The following is an 18,019-nucleotide window of genomic DNA, read 5'->3' as shown; positions in this document are numbered from 1 at the left end:
TATATAGATGTGTACCCTTGTTTTCTTTTTCTTTTTTTTTTTCTTTTTTTTTTTATCAAAGACGTGTAGCATTGTTAACTGAAAATACAATAGATATCGACATTATTTTTAAATCAATTGTGATCATTATAATAAGAATTTACAAGTGTGACTGTTCCACGTATAACAATTAACGAATACGTCATGGTTATCATACCATAAATTATAATGGGATTCTCATGAGATTCTATTACCATATCCGCAATAAAAGTGATAATTTGTAATTAGTTAGTTCGTTGGTTGTTTGTTAAGCTCAGAGCAAGTTTTGGTTATAATAGTATTTTGTTGACTCTTCTTTGTCAACTTGATTATTGTTCCTTGACTTTCTTATTTCTATGGCCCGCTTTTGTACAGAAGCTAGCTTTACTTTCTTTGATTTATTGAAAGAGAATGAAACTTTATAGTAATAGTAATTATTTCAGATTTCCGAATTTCCGGTCATAATAAAATACCATGGTTGCAGTTTAAAATTTTCTATTACAACATTTTTTAAGTTGTATCCACATATAAAAGCAACAAAGATATATCTCATAATTCAATTAATCAGCAATCCCCCCTATATTTAGTTGTACATCAGGTCCTCTGTCGCCAGAACTTGAGAAATCCTCCGGCAATGGGATATTTAGCTCTGAACAAACAAGCTGAATAATTTCTCTTGTTAAACCCCCATACGACATTTTGTTCAGTGTCACCGCAATGGCAAACCTGTTTTTGATGTCACAAAAACCTGTTGATCCGCCCATGCCTGAGTGCCCAAACCCACTAAAGGATCCGTCATTCAAAATAGCCCTCCTAAATCCGAGTCCAAATTTTCCATTTGGCATGGCCAAATTCTCATGCTCCCCCACGCCCAAGAATGCATCATGAATTCTCGGGTTAGTAAAAATCTTCTCAACACTGTTCTTTCGAGAACCATCACCGCTTGCAAAACTGCCAGCTGCACTGACATCACTGGTGCTGCTACTAGGATCAGTAGCGAGTCTAGTTCCATCACTGCCATTTCTGCCCTTTTGCTTTTTGGGGGTCTTCTCAGAAGGAAACTTGGGAATGTGGGGGTGGCTACCAAGTGGCGGCTTGGAGAAAGAGGAATGTGGTGGTGGGATTGTGCCGCCGTCAACAAGGGCTGCATAATAGCGTGCAAGAGCGCGGGCTGAGCAATGTCCATTAGCAGCAGGTATGATCGCGCGGCGAACATTCAGCATGTTGAATAAAGCTGGTAAAGTTGTCACTAGTTGGACAATGTTGCTTGGCTGGAAGGAAGATGGCAGGTCAAGACGACTATACATCTCTAAAAGGTCGCTGAGATTATTCATATCTACCGTCAGACTTGCAAGTCGAGATTCCACACCTGGAGAAAAGCCAAGAAAGAGATTGTACTGCAATCATCGAAGCAGGTCCAAGTTTAAAATTCCCAGCAGCCCATTACAAGTGTTTGTTTTTACACGATTGAGAAACTTGCATGCAAGAAAATCTGCAAAGACTTTTGACTCGTACCTGGAGGAATTCCAACATATAGCTCGCCTTCAATATTGAGGGGCTGAATGATCGCTTCTTTAAGAATCTCCTGAAATTTCTTGCCAGAGGCATGCTGTTTCATTTAGAACATCATTAAAACGCAGAATAAGTAGGACTATTTGAAAATCATTCCAAGTTATTCATTCACATCCAGAGGAACAGCCCAAAATCATATATTCCACTCACACAAATTTATTATTATTATTTGCTCTCCGTTTTTTATTTTTTCTTTTCCCCTTTGTAGGGAGTGGGTGCAGTTTGAAGACTGGGAAGTTTCAGAAATTGCATAATGGAAGAATGTAGCCATAATTAGGAAGCCAGAAAATTTATTTCAATTCCTTCCAACTTTTATTATGTGGTCCTAGAAACATCTTGGGCATTCGATCAGAACAATCAACATGAAGATGTGAACTTATGCAAACAGTGACATGTATAATGAACATGATGTCTAGTTGGAAAGAGTAGTGGATAGAGATGAACTCCTATACCATTTCGAGAAATGAGACCTTGAAATTTCAGTATTTTATTTTCTAATACTTAACCATGAGATCATAGTACCTCAATTATTCCGCCACACAGCCAACCAAAAGAAAAATAGTGATACAACTGCTCCTGGCCTGGTGCTGTCTCAGGTACTGACATACATATTTGATTCATGCATTCTTCCCAGTCACACATAAGCAAAGGATTTGCACCTCTAAGAACAGCCAAGGCATTGTGCAAACCAGATGTATGGTTTAGAACATGACAGACCTAAAAGAGAACAACAAAAAAATATATATAAAATAATGAAAAACTTCAGATGCTACGTGGACAAGCCTGGCAGTTTTTTAACACAAAATTTCACACCTTTATCTGATCTTTTCCGTTGGTTCTAATTTCTGGCCACACATTAGCAATATTGTCATCAAGCTTGACTTTTCTGCAACACATCGTGTTGTATTTTGTTAGGAAACTATGGGACCATTTTAATTTCTAATTTCAAGAATTTCAAGACCAGTAAATAACAAAACAAAAGAAACATCACATGTACAATGATTCAATCTTATAGTCTATGCTGAAATTCTTAATTATTTGTGTGGGACAGAATTTCTTATCAAATCATGTTCTACATTGAATCTGATGCTTATGAATGAAGTAGCGAGGACTTTACAGAAAAGCCTTCACAAGCGGGGTCCCAAAACAAAAGAAACATCACATTTATAATAAAGCACAAATTATCTGTAATACAATTCAATCTGCAAAGCAGAACAATAACGATCACTTCATCAAAATATCAACATTTTATGGTGATGGATCATTGTATTCTACCAAGTAGACTAATTAAACATCACAAAGCAGGAGCTTAGTGATATTAAAATACGAACTTTCACACAGTTTTCGGAGCAGATAATTATGCAAAGAAAAGATTATACACTTCTATAGATCTTTTCTCTAAATAATTAGCACATAAACCACGAAACATAGTTATAAAATAACATTTCATACCCATTGTCAATAAGCCAATGTAGCATTCCTGCTGTGATTCCTTTTGTTACAGAAAACACTGGGAAAAGGCTATCAGGCTGAACTGGGCGAGGATCATATCTACCAAGTACTCCCGCGGCAGTATCAATAACAACCTTGCCATCTTTGTAGGCACATACCTTAACGTCATTGTTGAAAGATATAAAATTATAAATGTGAAGCTTAACCAATTCTTAACATCTTCATGTCAACTTGTCATAAATTAGAATTGGCTGTTATGTTTCCAATTAATAAAAAGCTTGTGTGAGTGACCTGAAACAAATGAAGATAAACCAACTTCCACATGATCATCGAAGTAGCAGCTTGCCTCAATGGCGCCATCTAGTTCCACTTGTTTAGTTCTGTTATTTTCCTTTGAATGTAAGAAGAAATCATTTATTCTGTTGATTATATGGCTTGAATTTTAGATATATTTTTCTATGGACTGAATTGTGATTTGACTCGAAAGTTCCATCCTATGACCAAAATTGGAGAAAAAATAGGAACCTTTGTTGGGAGTGGAGGGTAAGGGCCAATAAGATTATGCAGAAACTAGTAAGTTCCTGAATCCTATATGATCAGCCATCGTCCTAGCTTCAATGAGCATAGTTTGCACACTAAGGGATTTATTACAACCTTTTCTATTTAAGCAATAATCTCCGAATATTGATTCAGCTCTGCATTCTAAGTATTCTACAGACTTCTTCACTTCAATTAGTATCAATGCTTTTGAGTATCTTACAAGGAACGCTCTTAGATTTAAAAGAAAGCACTGCAGATGCGTTGAGGTAGGGTGTGATGAATTTCATATTTTCAAAGTTTTGGATTCAAGATACTAGATTCTTTATTTCCCTGATACGTTAAAAAGGCATTTAGTTCTTTATTTGTTCAACTCTTTTTACAGTAATTTTCCATTTGTAGGCCTTTGGATACCACCCTCTGATTTTAACGGAGTTACATGGGAAAACTAGTACTATTGACTATTGAGTGTTAAACAAAGAGAACGCAAGAAGGAGATTAATATTGGATTCTATATTCATACTAAATAACCAGAAAATTGCTATTTAGATTATCATTCTTTCATATAAATAGTTGAATAATGCTGCAGACCTGGATGCCAAGTATTTTTTCTTCATTTCCCAGCTCAATTAAGAGCTGCCTCAACTTTGTCTCCACATCAGAATGAGGTGGTGTGTCATAGATCCATTGTGAATTAACTGCTGGTCCCTTATTGACACTTCTGAAAATTAAGTCCCCATTTTGAGCAGACAAATTAGAGACAGAACCGTTAAAAATCAACACGCACATTTAGACTCACCCTAGTAGAGCAGATTCTGCAAATGGTCTCATGACTTCTTGATATACAATCCGAACATTCATAGTGGATGAAAGCCCTAAATCCATGTCAGAAAATGAGTAAATAGGCATATATATGTGTGTATGTATATATATATTGTGAAATGTAACAGGAGATTTCTGTATAGACCTCTCAGAAGATTGAGGACCCGTGTAAATATAACAATATCTCCAGGAAATGCATCAACCTGAAATAAGTGCTTGTTATTTGACTAAAATAGTCAACAAAATTATTGTGAAACATAGAAATACGAGGTGACAGTAGGACTTACTGGGTCAAAGCGCTTAAGTTCTTTTTCTTTGAGCTTCACCTTTTCCTGTATCACCTTCATTTGTTTTGATCTTTGCTCGGCCAAGGATTTCATGTTTTCCTTAATAAGACCATTGTTATATGACAATACTTGCTGAAGTTAAAAAGAAAACAACTGAGATGCATCTTATACTTACAAAAGCTTCATTTGCTAGAGTTGAAGTGCGGAAAAATGTATTTGTTACTTCCATAGCCTGATCTGGAATGTCCAGGCGCAGCCTGAGCCCCATTTCTGCAAAGGCAGACAAAAGGGCCACATGGTCGCCCTGTAACATAGAGATTCAGAATTATAATATGTGTCTTTGTGTGTGTGTGCGAGTGCATGCGTGTGAAAGAGAGAAAGAAGTGCTAGAACTAGCATTGACAGGTCCTGCAATAGCAATTAGATTATTGGCACTCACAAAGTCAAGAACTATGTTAGCGATCCATAATTCTCGTGCATTATTTGTAAAATCCACAGAGAGAGTGATAGAGGATGAAAAATATATAAACCTCTGCAGATGCAAGAAACATTTTGGCTAGTGCTTGTTTCATAGAAGTTGATATTTTCTTTGTAAGCCCAAAGTCGAGCAAAACTGGATGATGTGGAGGTTCCTTGCTCACCAAAAAATTTCCTACAATGTACGGCAAAAATAAGCATTAAAAAAGTAGAATGGTTCAGAACTTAAGAATGTAATACATAATAATCTGTAAAAAGATCTCCAATACAAGGGAGAGAAAAAAATAAATTACCGGGATGTGGATCACCATTAAAAAATCCATCAATATATATTTGATGGGCATAGGCGCGTGTTATTTCTTCAACTACTGATTGCTTGTCAACACCGTAAGCTTCAAGAGATTCATTGTCATTCAAACGAATCCCGTCCATATACTCTAAAATTAGGACCTTTTCAGTTGACTGTCATTAGAAGCAACATAGCACAAGTTAAGGCAAGTATAGTTCTTAGGTCACTTCTTTCAGTTTAAGAAGAAAATGAAATACCAAGTAGAATACTGCGAGTAATGGTTAAGGTACCCCATGCCAAATGTTATTTATTTATGTATTTATTTATTGTTATTATTTTTTGCTGAAGTGGGGAGAAGAAAGATTTATTCTTGGAATTGCATCATAAGATTTGATATGGTAAGAAAAAACTTAAAAACCAGTACTAAGGCTTTTAACACTGCCTGTGAATCTAAAATGCCTCCACTTCAGCAGGCACATTTGTTACAATAAAATGTTAAAAGGAGAAAACTACCTGAATAACCTCCGGAATCAGAACATCCACTGATTTCACAGGCTTGCTATCATCATCGTTCTTTCTGCAGCCAAGATTTCTGGCAACGGTTCTAGTATTCTCTAGAATACAAATAGAACTGTTGGTACTCAGTAAAAATGAAAAAGTACAATAAAAAGTTAAGATATCCAGTAAGGCATTTGAAGACAACTGAAGGAGGAAGTTTAGGGTCATTCCTATATATGACTTTTATAAAGTGTGGCATTAAAGGCTCTGGTCCACTAAAATTCAACACAAGGAGTTGCAGTAGCCATGCCACAGATCCTGACATGCAAGGAAGTTGATGGCTATTGTATTATGGCTGACCATCAACCTCATCACCATAACCCCCCCCCCCCCCCAAACTCACCATTAGGCCTTAGGGCAATGCTATTTGTTACTGAATTGCTCATTCCATTCCATTGCAGCACCATAACGGCATTATGGTGCACCAGGCCAATAACCTCACGTCATTAACTTCAAATTGGCACCAACAACATGGTGTTGTCCACACTCCGCATACCAGTTTCTACTATACTTCCAACTGCACTGTGGCACCATCTAAGTTCACAGTTACACAGCAGATACTGCTTTGGCATCGTCACTGACAACTCCAGTGCAGAGTCTCTAGCATCACTAGCACCCCCATATTCAAATCAATTTGACAGGAATCTAATACGCTCATCCACAGTGTAATTCAGAAATATAATTGAGTTTCCTTTTTCCTGATCCCTATATCTGAAATTCATAATTTGAATTAACCAGACTGATCTTCAAGTTGCATTCACTATTCCCTAAAGAAAATAACTGCTTATTCTGTGAAGTTTATAATTCACAGAATCTCTTCAGTATAAATATCACCAAAGAATCAAAGCATACCAGCTTCAATATTGAAGTCAAGTTCTTTCGGAGCTTCTTTGCACCATTCATCCATGATGGGGTTGAAGTCATACTGTGGTTCTGCCCATGCTATCCAGTCAACAACTGACTTGGCATTCTTTAAGTCCTGTAAACAATGGCATGCACCAAAGATACATAAAGGTTGCAATTGTTTCTCTTCATTTTAGCTTCTTAAGAGCCAAAGAGTGGAACCTCCAATATCACTGTCTTAATGCCTGCATGTTGAACTTTAACAACCACCTCCTCCTCATTAATAAGCCTTGCACGATGGACTTGTGCAATCTACAAAGAAAATCATATGGAAACAATAGAATTATTAAGGAAGTACTCAGTCTTGCAATAGCTTAGGAGAAGAAGACAAGAATATTTTTCATCCTAAAAGAAGTGGTACAACGTTATTACCGATGCTGTTGCCAAAGGAGTTCGGTCAAAATATGAGAAAAGATCATCCATAGATTTTCCCAATTCTTTCTCTATAGTATGACAAACCTGTGGAAATGGAATTTCAACTTAGTAAACGGGCACCTAAATTTTCTTCGGATGCAAAAAAAAAAAGAATAAAAAAGCAAAAAAAAACCTATATAAATGCAAACACACATGCTTCAAAGTTCTACTCTTAAAAGGTGTAGGAAAAAAAAAAAAGGGAACTTTTAGAAGTTTCCGCTTCATCCTTCTTCATGTGGTCAGCCACTTCAAAAACTTGATATTGCTTTCTGGAAATTACTAAGCTAATTAAATGAAGATGTGGAACTTGATCTTCACCACATTACTTCTTCTGCTTAATTTAAACAAGCCCTTCCACAGGTACTCTTCCGCACATGCTGGCCAATTTTACATTTATTTCTTTTTCTGTCAATGATTACAGTCTTCCCATTTCACTCTATTCAAAGGCCAAATCTCTTGTAGTAAACATGCAACTCTAAATCTTATTACACTTATCATCCTATACAATAGAATGAAAATCTGAATCATAAGAACACTTTCAGTATTTGCTAAATAAAGAATACGACCTCTTGCACGGGACGAGGAGGAAGAGAGTCCTGTAACTTCTTGAGATGTGATACATATGCATGAGGAAAAACATCAGCACGTGTGGATAAGTACTGTCCAAGTTTTACCCACAAACCTTCCAATTCTATGATCAAGTTGAGAGCACGCTTAGCATTGCGCTCATGAGCCTTATCCCACAGTGCAGCTCTTTTGGAGTCAACGGTCCATTTATCTATTTGCTGTACAGCCTTTTGGCACAAATAAAAAAAATAAATAAATAAGGCATTAAATAGAAAGAGGAGCGTAATTGGCAAGAAGCAGACAATCAATATGCCAAGTCAATGGAAGTAGGCAGCAAACAAGAAACAATACCTTATAATCCAGATAGATCAAAGAAGCTACAGCAAATACTCTCGCACGCCTACTGTAAATGTTTCCGCATCCCATCTTAGGCACCAAGTGGAGCCAAGAACAACCAATTCTACAGACTTTTACTGATGAAACAACGCCAAAAGTAGCGGGAATAAAATATCAGTTGCTGTGGTAAATAAAATAAAGGAACTTGTCACTAGCTTGCACCACCTTATTCTTTCTTTTGCGGAGAAACTGACCACAAAATATCTAATAAAGCTGAATATCAAATAGTTCCCTTGATCTCAAAAATTATTAATAGACCAAGAAATGGTACTGCCACACTCATCAAGAAGCAATTTCTTATGCAGACCAGGAGAGCTACAACGAGAACTACCACGCGTTCTCGTTCATTAACTCAAGAAATTAATAATTTTCAATCATCTGAGGCTATTTTAAGGAAATGAAAGTAAGCATGAGTTTTACCAGGTAAGGCTCTCCAAGCTTAAATATAAGTTCAATATAAGCTCAAATTATCCTTGAATTATGAAGAGTGAGACACCTATGCTGTACAAAATAATTTCCCGCTCAACATAAAACTAAAGGGGCGGAAACCAGTTGAATTCCAATGGATGAAGAATGTCCTCCACTATTAGTTGCTGAGATATAGAAAACAGAAAAAACATTCCGTTCAACCTCTCGCAACTTGAAATGGAGGGCCTCTACAAGCAATCCAAGCCTCAATGAATTTGAATTAATGCGGGAAAATTAGCACAAGGAATTCAAAGCATAGCATGAGGAGAAATGAGCAATTGGATGGTGAAAGACTGGTAATAATGGAATTAGGAAATTTGAAAAAAAAAATAATGAAAACACTGCAAAACTGAAATGACAGATTATTACCTCAAGGCAGATCGAAAAAAGAGTCCTGTGAAATACAAGGGAAAAAGAAGAAGAAAAACTATTAGAATATCTGATTTGAGTATCGTTTCTGGAAATAGTAAAGAATATTCAATTGGCCTGAAGACCCCGTGTGCTCCGGCTAGTCCTAGAAACGCACACTCAAATTGACAAGTAATTTGTGCTCATGGCCATGGACAGGATAATCCAAATGGTTTCCGGAAGTCAGGTGTAGCAACGATATGCGAGTTCTGAGAAATGAAAAGATGCAACGCAAGGCAAGAAGAAGAAGCAACAAATTTAAAAGGGGAGAGAGAGAGGCTTGGAATGGAAAAAAGGAATGGGAAAGAGTAGTTAGGATGAAATGAAAGGCGTAAGCAACTACAGATTCCATTACTTAGAATCAGAATTCGTGAAAACAGAGAAAGGAATGAAGTAGTGCGAAAAGGTTAAGATAACTCAAGAGAGCTTAGAAGGTCCGCGCCTTGCATCTTCCCGCCACAACCCTCAACGTTCTGGCAAAGTCGCTGGTACTGGTAACACTAAAGAGGCTTTTTCTCTTTTTGGATTTACCATGAACTCTTCCCCCCCCAAATATTGAACTTAATACATTCAACACTTGCAAATTTCATTCATTATTGTAACTATTTTAAATCTTTTATAATTAAAATACTTTAAATTTAATGCAAAATTAATTCTAATAATTTCTAAGTAAATTTATTTACAATATTTTTTCAACAGCAATTCAAATAATAATATTAAACGAAAATATATAAACTAAGATACTTAGCTTCACTTGAGTTCATTAGCCGTTTTTCTTTTTATATAAATTTATTTATGTATTTGCTCTTTTCATTTTAATGCGTTTTATATTGAAAAAAATTGAACGTTTTGCATTGGAATTAATCAAATGGAGTGCTCTAGAAGTGAAATTACCATATGTTACCCACGCAATTTCAATTGTGTATGAGATGGAAAAAGTATTAAAATTTATTGATATTGAAATTATTTTTACAAAATTTTAAATCTAAATATAATTAAAATTTTAAAAAAAGAAGAATAAATGACTCATTGTACAACAGTAATTGTTTAAATAAGCAAATGATAGTTTATTCTGGATCCTTAGACCACAGTATACAGATGATGGAAGACGATGAATAAAAAAAAAAAAAGAAAAACTGATGAGTGTGAAGGTGGGTTTAAAAGCAATAAATTAAAGGTTTTGAATGATCCAATAAGCTTCCATCCATTAATAATTACCCTATTAATTTCCTGTTGACCCTATGAACGATCGACTAAGAAGCATCTCAATCATGATCAGTTTATAAGCAAAATGTAGTAAATTTGAAGCATGTGTTGCTCCTCACGAAGTCAAATATCCTACTTATGGTTGATCTCTTCTTAAATCGAGTATAAAATTCTTGCTAATTTGAATTACAAATTATCTTCTTTTTTGCTTTTCGTGGGTGTGTATATATATTCCATTGTGTTACGGTCCAAATATGCAGGTTGAAAAACTGAGGAAATCGAGGGGCTAGCTATTTAAATTGAATTTAATCTCCCACTATTATATACTGGAAAATTATTGAACGTAACGAAGAGGAGAGATGCCTCATGCCTGTATTTTTTATGTGTTTTGTCCTGGTTTTTGTCTTCTTCAGGTGTAGCATTAACCAAATTCTTTTAAAAGAGTTATTATCTCAGTTGATCCCGATAACGGAAAGCCTTTTGAAAACATCAATCATATATATTCTTGCTTTCGTTTTTTCCCTGATTATTAATTGATTCTAATCTTTGTCTTGTAAATTTGATATCTTAGTTTCCCATATAAACCTTATAATTATATATACACATTAATCAGTGTTCTTAATTATTTGGTAAATCCCACGAACATGGAACTTGCTATGGTTAATTCTCTATTCGTTTCAGCCATTTTCTTTTTCTCCATTCCCCTCTTGCTCAACTTTCTTCTTCGCAATAAGCTGAGATCCAAAAAAGATGAGGCACAACTACAATCGCTACTTCAGACTCCTCCAGGCAGCACCGGGTGGCCTTTCATCGGTGAAACTATAGAATATCTCTCTACCACCAAGGAGGGTGTCCCTGAAAGATTCATAAACGATAGAAAGAAGAAATACTCCTCCAAGCTCTTTAAGACGTCTTTGCTAGGCCAACCTATGGTTCTTTTTTGCAATGCTGAGGGAAACAAATTTGTTTTCTCCAACGAGAACAGGCTTTTCACATCCTGGTGGCCTAGCTCTATTGACAAATTTTTTGACACTCAAAACGCATCCAAAAGCGAGGAGGCCATGAAAATGCGCAAATTTGTCGCCCCAGTTCTGAAGCCAGACACACTCCGCAAGTATGTGAACATTGTGGATTCAAAAACAAGACTCTATCTAAAGGCTCAATGGGATGGCCAACAGGTTGTTCAGGTCCACCCTTTTGCCAAGGATCTGACATTTGTATTAGCATGCCGGTTACTTTTAGGCATTGATGATGACAAAACAGTTGCACAACTTCAGAAGCCATTTGGCCACTTTTCAGTAGGGCTTCTTTCGTTGCCTATAGATCTTCCTGGGACGAATTTCAGGCGTGCAATCAAGGCGGCCAAGCAGCTCCGGAAAGAGTTTGAAGTTATGATCAAAGGGTGGAAGAGTGACAGGTTACCATCCCAATCACAGGGCATATTGTCACAACATGTACTAGAGCTGAATGAGGAGGGAGAAGAATCCGACATGGCAACAAGGATTTTAGCCTTGATAAGTGCTTCTTACGACAACGTAAGCACCGCAATGACTTTTGTAATCAAGTATCTGGCCGAGATGCCCAATGTGTATGATGCAGTCTTGAAAGGTAAGTCATGTAAAAGAAGTATTCTACACCAATAGTATTTTATCAGATACCTAAAGCTTTATACTAAGCCATTTGTTTGGTACAAAATAATTTGTAATAAAATTTAGTATGTATGCGCAGAGCAAATTGAGATTGCGAGAGCAAAAGGAGTGGATGAGCCCTTGAATTGGGATGACATACAAAGGATGAGGTATTCATGGAATGTGGCAAGTGAAGTGTTACGACTCCATCCACCAGCTAATGGAGCCTTTAGAGAGGTGATCACTAATTTCACGTATGCTGGATTTCTCATACCCAGAGGCTGGAAGGTATGGAAGTATCTACTAGTATATAATAATATAATAAAGATCAATTGATAGTTAATTAAGATCTTAAATAATTTGTTTACCTGGCAGTTACATTGGAATGCATTCGCCACCCATAAAAGTCCAGAATACTTCCCGGATCCAGAAAAATTTGAGCCGTCAAGGTTTGAAGGAAAAGGGCTGGTTCCTTACGCATATGTTCCATTTGGAGGAGGAGCTCATATGTGCCCTGGAAAGGAGTATGCCCGAATCGCAATACTGGTGTTGATGCATAATGTGGTCACAAAATTCAAGTTAGAAAAGGTGTTTCCTGACGAGAAGGTTATAGGTCTTCCCATTTTAAGGCCAGCTAAAGGCCTTCCAATTCGCCTTTATCCTCATCAACAACTCTGAATACGTATATGCATTAGCTTTCATCAACACACCTCCACAACCCATATACATGTATTTATTACTGTTTTTAATAATTTTAAAATGAATTAAATGAGCACCAATATCAATCATTAAAGGATTAAATTCTTTATTGCTGATTAGTATTATTTTTCGTCTATAGTACTGTAGTAAACTTTATTTTGTAAATGAATTTATTGGCAAAACAAAGTTTGTATTGATAAAATAAACTGGCTCTAACTCTATTTTTTCTTCAAAAAATACTTTGTAAAGTTAGGATTACCAAACTACATGTGGTAATTGAGAACCTTGATACAATATATGAAGGTGTTAATTTTAAAGTTACACGCCATGAATGTTTGTCCTTTTCTCGCGTTTTGTTTTATCCTTGCAATTTTCATTAAGTTTTTAGTTTTTGCCATCATTCCAATTTTGATCCAACACTACAGACAAAACAAAAATACATTAAATATTTTCCTGCTAAGAAAAAGAAAATAAAAAACCTGAGCCCTTGATTAATTTTTTAGATTACTAGTTACTATATATAGAAGCTTGTAGCGACTTGTATCGTGTGGCCAAGCGAGAAGCGGCGGCCGGTGAAAAGTGAAAACTTTATCCTGAGGCATAATAAAGACATAAAAGATGAGGATGTTTTGAGAAAGAATGACACAATTAGTAAGCGATGACGATGGATTAAACCCCAAAACCATGAACCTTATAGCTATTCCCCAATTGCATATATATTCTTACTATTAATTGTACCCACTCGCATGATTACTTGCTTAATTCCAGTCACCGCGCCGGTCGGCAAACCATTGAAATTGGAAATTATGAGCTAATAAAACATCTGCATCAATCATTAGAGGCTTGATAAATGCGGTGCACGTATTCGCTCCACGGAAACCATATCTCTTGAAAGATTATATTCCCCCGAGCGAGCATTTCGTACCGCCTTTTTCACTCCTTTGAAACAAAAGTGGGCACACTATATCTGCAACTGGGATCCACACTGCTGAGTAGGGTTTGGATGGATATGGCAATTTGGCTCTTCTCTTTGGCTCTCTGCCGCCCACTTTCTTTTTTTGGACTCAGAATGTATATATGGTCTACATGTTCTGCCTATAAATACACACAGGCTTTGCGATATGGAATGAAATGAATCGGATGGATTCTGACCTTGGGGCCTTGCATGAAGAGGTAGAGAGTGTAATTCAGCCAAGGATGACTTGCCGGAAGCACTGATTATACGGTCCGGCAAGTTGTTTCTTGGCTACATTGTACTCTTTTCTTCTCATGTATGGCCTTCCCAGGTGCTACGTATGGATCGATGAACCTCTCAGCTGATTACTAAGCTATTCAGCCACTTCGCGATTACATGCCAAGTGAGTGATGATAAGCGCCGGGTACGCGCAGACTTTTTTTTTCCTCCATTTATTCATTTTATTTCTGTCTATCTTCTTCCAGCGGAAAAGTAATTAATCATATTAATTAATTTTTTTTTTTAATTCCGAATTCAAGAAAGATTAAATTCTACGTCTAGAAATAAATAGTAGTTTTGGGAACCGTCAGATTGACAGGAACCATTGAGATAAGAAACTCTCTCTTGCAAACGTGGTCCAACAATTTTGTTTTGATTAAATTAGCTTTGTAAGATGTGTTGTATAATTAATCGAAAAATTATAAATCTTGATGACCTTATGTTAATAAGTTAATAAGATTCATTCTATATTTATTAGTAATTATGAAAAATATATTTTTTGTTTATAAATACATAAAATTTTAATAAATGAAAAATAATTATAATAGCAATTTACTAAATATATATATATATACATCTTTTGCTATATGTGCTTCTTTAGGCAATTCATTAAAGAATTTTCTATTATAATTTATCATTAATTTTCATATATTAATGTTTTGCATATTTATAAATAATAAATATATTTTCATAATTAATAATAAATATATAATAATAATTTTATTAATTTATTAACATTAGATGAATGTTTATAATTTTTCAATTAATTATAAAATAAATATTTTAAATATTACAAAATTCAAATAAAAAAAATACTATACGACTATGAATACATAAATGATTTACTTTTATTAAAAGAACATAAAATAAAAGAAAAAGCAGATTCTATATAAAGCTAAGGTAAATTGGAAATAAAAAATAAAAAAAAGCGCTGCTAAGGTAAATTAATTGAAGTGTATATAATGAATATATAAATTATTTAATATAAATTCTTTGTAGGTATATATAATAATAATATATTTTTATAAAAATTATAAAAAAAATTATCTGAAATCGATTCACCATAAAGATGAGATTTATTTAAATATTTTTTAGATTTAAGATTGAATTGAATTCACTTAATTCAATTATAAAATAAGTGGGTAATTAAGTAAAAATAACGACAGAGGAGTGATAGAATTATTATAAATTTTTTGAAAGGGGGAAAAACACTAAGTGGCTGTTCGTAAACTAGAAAAGCCGCTGCGACATATGTAGGACAAAAGCAAACATGAAAAAGAAAAAGAAAAAGAAAAGAAAAGAAAAGTGATTATGCATTTAATTATAATGCAAAAAAAACTTTTGCGAACCTTTTTCATGTGGGTGGATGTCATTTTAGAGCTGTTGTTAAGCGTCGAAAAGCGATTAAAACCAACCGTAAAATTAATTAATTAATTAAGAGAAGATGAAATCCAATCCAAAAGGGTATGGCTCAGACAGTGAGCTGATGTTGCTTTTAGAGGCAGGCAATTACAAATGGCCCATAGGACAATTGAAGTATGAACTACTCTCGGGTGAGAGCAAATAGAAGATGCCAAAGGATGAATATACAATAATATGTAATAATATATCCATCATTTCTTTACATCACATCATCCATAATCTGGAGTGTAGCTGTAGCCTGTACAAAATCAGAAAAAGCGGAAAAAGAAAGGTGGTCTCGTCCCCCATTTACTCATTTCATTTATGTTTCCAACTGCTCAATAATTATTGGCCTTTGGAAAATTTTTACATCTATCTACTGTAAAAGCTAAGGTGTTATTTAAAATTAAAAAAACTAATTATTTGATATTATAACTTTTAATCAGGTGAGTGTATAAAGTAATTTATATATTTAAAGGGGTGAACCTGTTTTTTCTATGAATATATAGCTGACATAAATTGAATTCTAAATTTTTCTTAAACTCAATTAATAATAGACTCAAAATAAAATAAATAAATCTAATTTAATTTTTATACATATATTATCATATCATTATTATATTAAATTCATAATAGACTACATATAAATAAAGTTTTTTTTATGCACACTATTAATCGAGTGACAATAATTCATTATATCATTAATCATTATATATATATATAACTACTCTTAAATTTTAAATTATTTATTATATTTATTATTTTTTTAATTTATTGATTGGAGCGTCGGAGTGATAGTTGTATGCGCTAATTATCTTATCTTTTTTTTATAAATTAATTAATCATCACACGATTTTATTTTAACCATATCATATATATATATATTCAACTACTTTTTTTTTATATTGCAAATTGATTAATTATCGCATAATTTTATTTTAATCAGATCATATATATATTCTCAAAACACAATATATAAGCTAAAATTATATTTTAGCAAATTGTAGAGACTTTATTATTTTATACTATAATTTATATTATCTTGTATTACTTTAAAAAAAAAAAAAAGAACTTACATACTCCATCTAGCCGATTATTAACTATTGAGACATACGGAAGAAGAGGAGAGTGATGAGGTGAGCAAATCAATGAAGGATTGAAAACATGAATGACAAGGAATTAAATAGGAAATTGATGTAGACATATTAATGGCATTCCTCCCTTTCAATCAATTTTCTTAGAGAATTTACCCTCAATCATGTAAATCATTTTGGCAACTGTCACAAAACCTTAGCTGATGTTTTTGGAAAGTGATTTACCCACCAAGCTCTCTCATAATTTTTTAGCAAGTCTTTTGGTTCTTCCTCCCAAATTTAGTGTTTTTATGGTGCTTTCAATTGACAAGTTATCATTGGTCTTACCTTCAAGGCTGCTACAGGTAGTTAGTTTGGAGCATTAATTAATTCTTGGACCATTGGCTTCATTAAAGATTTTGATTATCATTTAGTTACTTGTTCAATATCTTCTCCAAGGTTCATTTTATTGTCGAGTCCCTCATGGCTTTGATTCAACCCTTGTTATCCTAGCTATTTATGATTTTTAGCTTCACTCCCCTTCGTTTAATTGCTCCATCGATCTCAGCTTGTTATTTAGTGCTTCTTCTCTCTTTGTTTTTGTTTTTGCTTGGTTTCACTGCAATAATATTTTGTTATTTTTAGTCACTTTTAAGTCTCTTTTTAGTCTAATTTTTTGTGAGTGTTTACTTAATCCTTACTCTTTTATTTTATTAATATTTTTTTATTTACTGAAAAAAACACTATTAAAATGTAAAACAACTGATAATGATGAAAAAAAAATTTGTACATCATTGTAATCTCTTTAAGAAAATCATGCTCAAGGACATTAGTGATAACATATTATTGTTAACCAATCTCTAAGTAAAAGGAGTAGAGAAGAGAGAAGATAGAAGAGAGTCAGAAAGCGATTTGGTGGAGGGATTTGTTTATCTAGACATTTTTCTTTGGCCGTGAAAGTTTCTTTAGATTCTCTTTTATAGATCTGATGTTTTTGGTGAGACTGTTTTGAAATCTATTTTTTTGTTCTATTTTTTTATTTTGATTTTTTTTATTTATTTATTTTGATGTTCGAGAGTTTTGATTTATGGTGATATTGGAGATGCTCCGCTTGTGTTGTTCTCGTCGGGAGTAATGGGGTTGGCAAAAATTAATGTCGGAGCACAAGTCTGCTCCTAGATGGTGGCTTCATGGTTTTATCAAACTGAAAATACCATGGATTAGCTTTTTTCTGACGATGGTGGCACTGAATTTACAAGAACGTTGGTTGTATGTCGTCAGCCGTTGGTTCATTATTCAGAATTGGATTTCTCTATTCTACAGTCGGCAGTGGCTATTTCGATTTGTTTGGCTGTGGCTAAAAATATGTTCAGCTGAATTTTTTTCTATTATGGTTGCGTGCTGTGATTGTATAATCGTTGTTCTTACCGTGATTATATTGTTGTTTACTTGGCTCATCGGTGCAGTGTCAATGTGATGGGAACTTTCTAAGTAAGTTCCGGTCAACTTCTTGAGTTAGGGTTTGAATCTAATTTTTTGGATTGAGTTCTTATTTTTTCTTTAGAGTGTAGAGTTGGATTTTTATTTGTGACCGATATTCATTGAGTTCA

The 18,019-nt window shown here is 34.4% G+C and overlaps 2 protein-coding genes and 1 long non-coding RNA gene across 8 annotated transcripts; 2 read left to right on the top strand and 1 right to left on the bottom strand.

Moving 5' to 3' along the window:
- Positions 1-442: 442 nt before the first annotated feature.
- On the bottom strand, positions 443-9,706 carry LOC110602898. 5 transcript variants are annotated; one of them, XM_021740489.2, is made up of 20 exons: positions 9,287-9,706; positions 9,130-9,154; positions 8,248-8,369; positions 7,896-8,123; positions 7,288-7,374; positions 7,078-7,167; positions 6,865-6,991; positions 5,968-6,068; positions 5,459-5,627; positions 5,219-5,340; positions 4,864-4,992; positions 4,689-4,787; positions 4,547-4,604; positions 4,379-4,454; positions 4,171-4,300; positions 3,043-3,200; positions 2,404-2,476; positions 2,113-2,307; positions 1,534-1,627; positions 443-1,387 (listed from the first exon to the last, which is right to left on the bottom strand). In XM_021740489.2, exons 3-20 carry the CDS (start codon positions 8,320-8,322, stop codon positions 579-581), a joined length of 2,820 nt encoding a protein of 939 aa, XP_021596181.1. In that variant the 5' UTR covers positions 8,323-8,369; positions 9,130-9,154; positions 9,287-9,706; the 3' UTR covers positions 443-578. The 5 variants fall into 5 exon arrangements, with proteins under 5 accessions (XP_021596181.1, XP_021596178.1, XP_021596182.1 ...); XM_021740486.2 differs by having other exon boundaries at positions 8,248-8,413; positions 8,713-9,706; XM_021740490.2 differs by having other exon boundaries at positions 8,713-9,706.
- A 1,100-nt stretch (positions 9,707-10,806) lies between these two features.
- LOC110602890 (beta-amyrin 28-monooxygenase) lies at positions 10,807-12,999 on the top strand. Its single transcript, XM_021740473.2, has 3 exons — positions 10,807-11,982; positions 12,103-12,290; positions 12,378-12,999. The coding sequence occupies exons 1-3, from the start codon at positions 11,019-11,021 to the stop codon at positions 12,678-12,680; spliced, it is 1,455 nt and encodes a 484-aa protein (XP_021596165.1). The 5' UTR covers positions 10,807-11,018; the 3' UTR covers positions 12,681-12,999.
- A 225-nt stretch (positions 13,000-13,224) lies between these two features.
- Positions 13,225-18,019, top strand: LOC110603440. 2 transcript variants are annotated; one of them, XR_002486129.2, is made up of 2 exons: positions 13,225-14,059; positions 17,486-18,019. It is a non-coding gene; the product is annotated as an uncharacterized LOC110603440 (long non-coding RNA). The 2 variants fall into 2 exon arrangements; XR_006348934.1 differs by lacking the exon at positions 13,225-14,059 and adding an exon at positions 14,685-16,774.

This window comes from Manihot esculenta, chromosome 16 (genome assembly GCF_001659605.2).
Source record: "Manihot esculenta cultivar AM560-2 chromosome 16, M.esculenta_v8, whole genome shotgun sequence".
Lineage (NCBI taxonomy): Eukaryota > Viridiplantae > Streptophyta > Magnoliopsida > Malpighiales > Euphorbiaceae > Manihot > Manihot esculenta.
The sequence above is the reverse complement of the archived record's forward strand: the minus strand, read 5'-3'. Positions and strand labels throughout refer to the sequence as shown.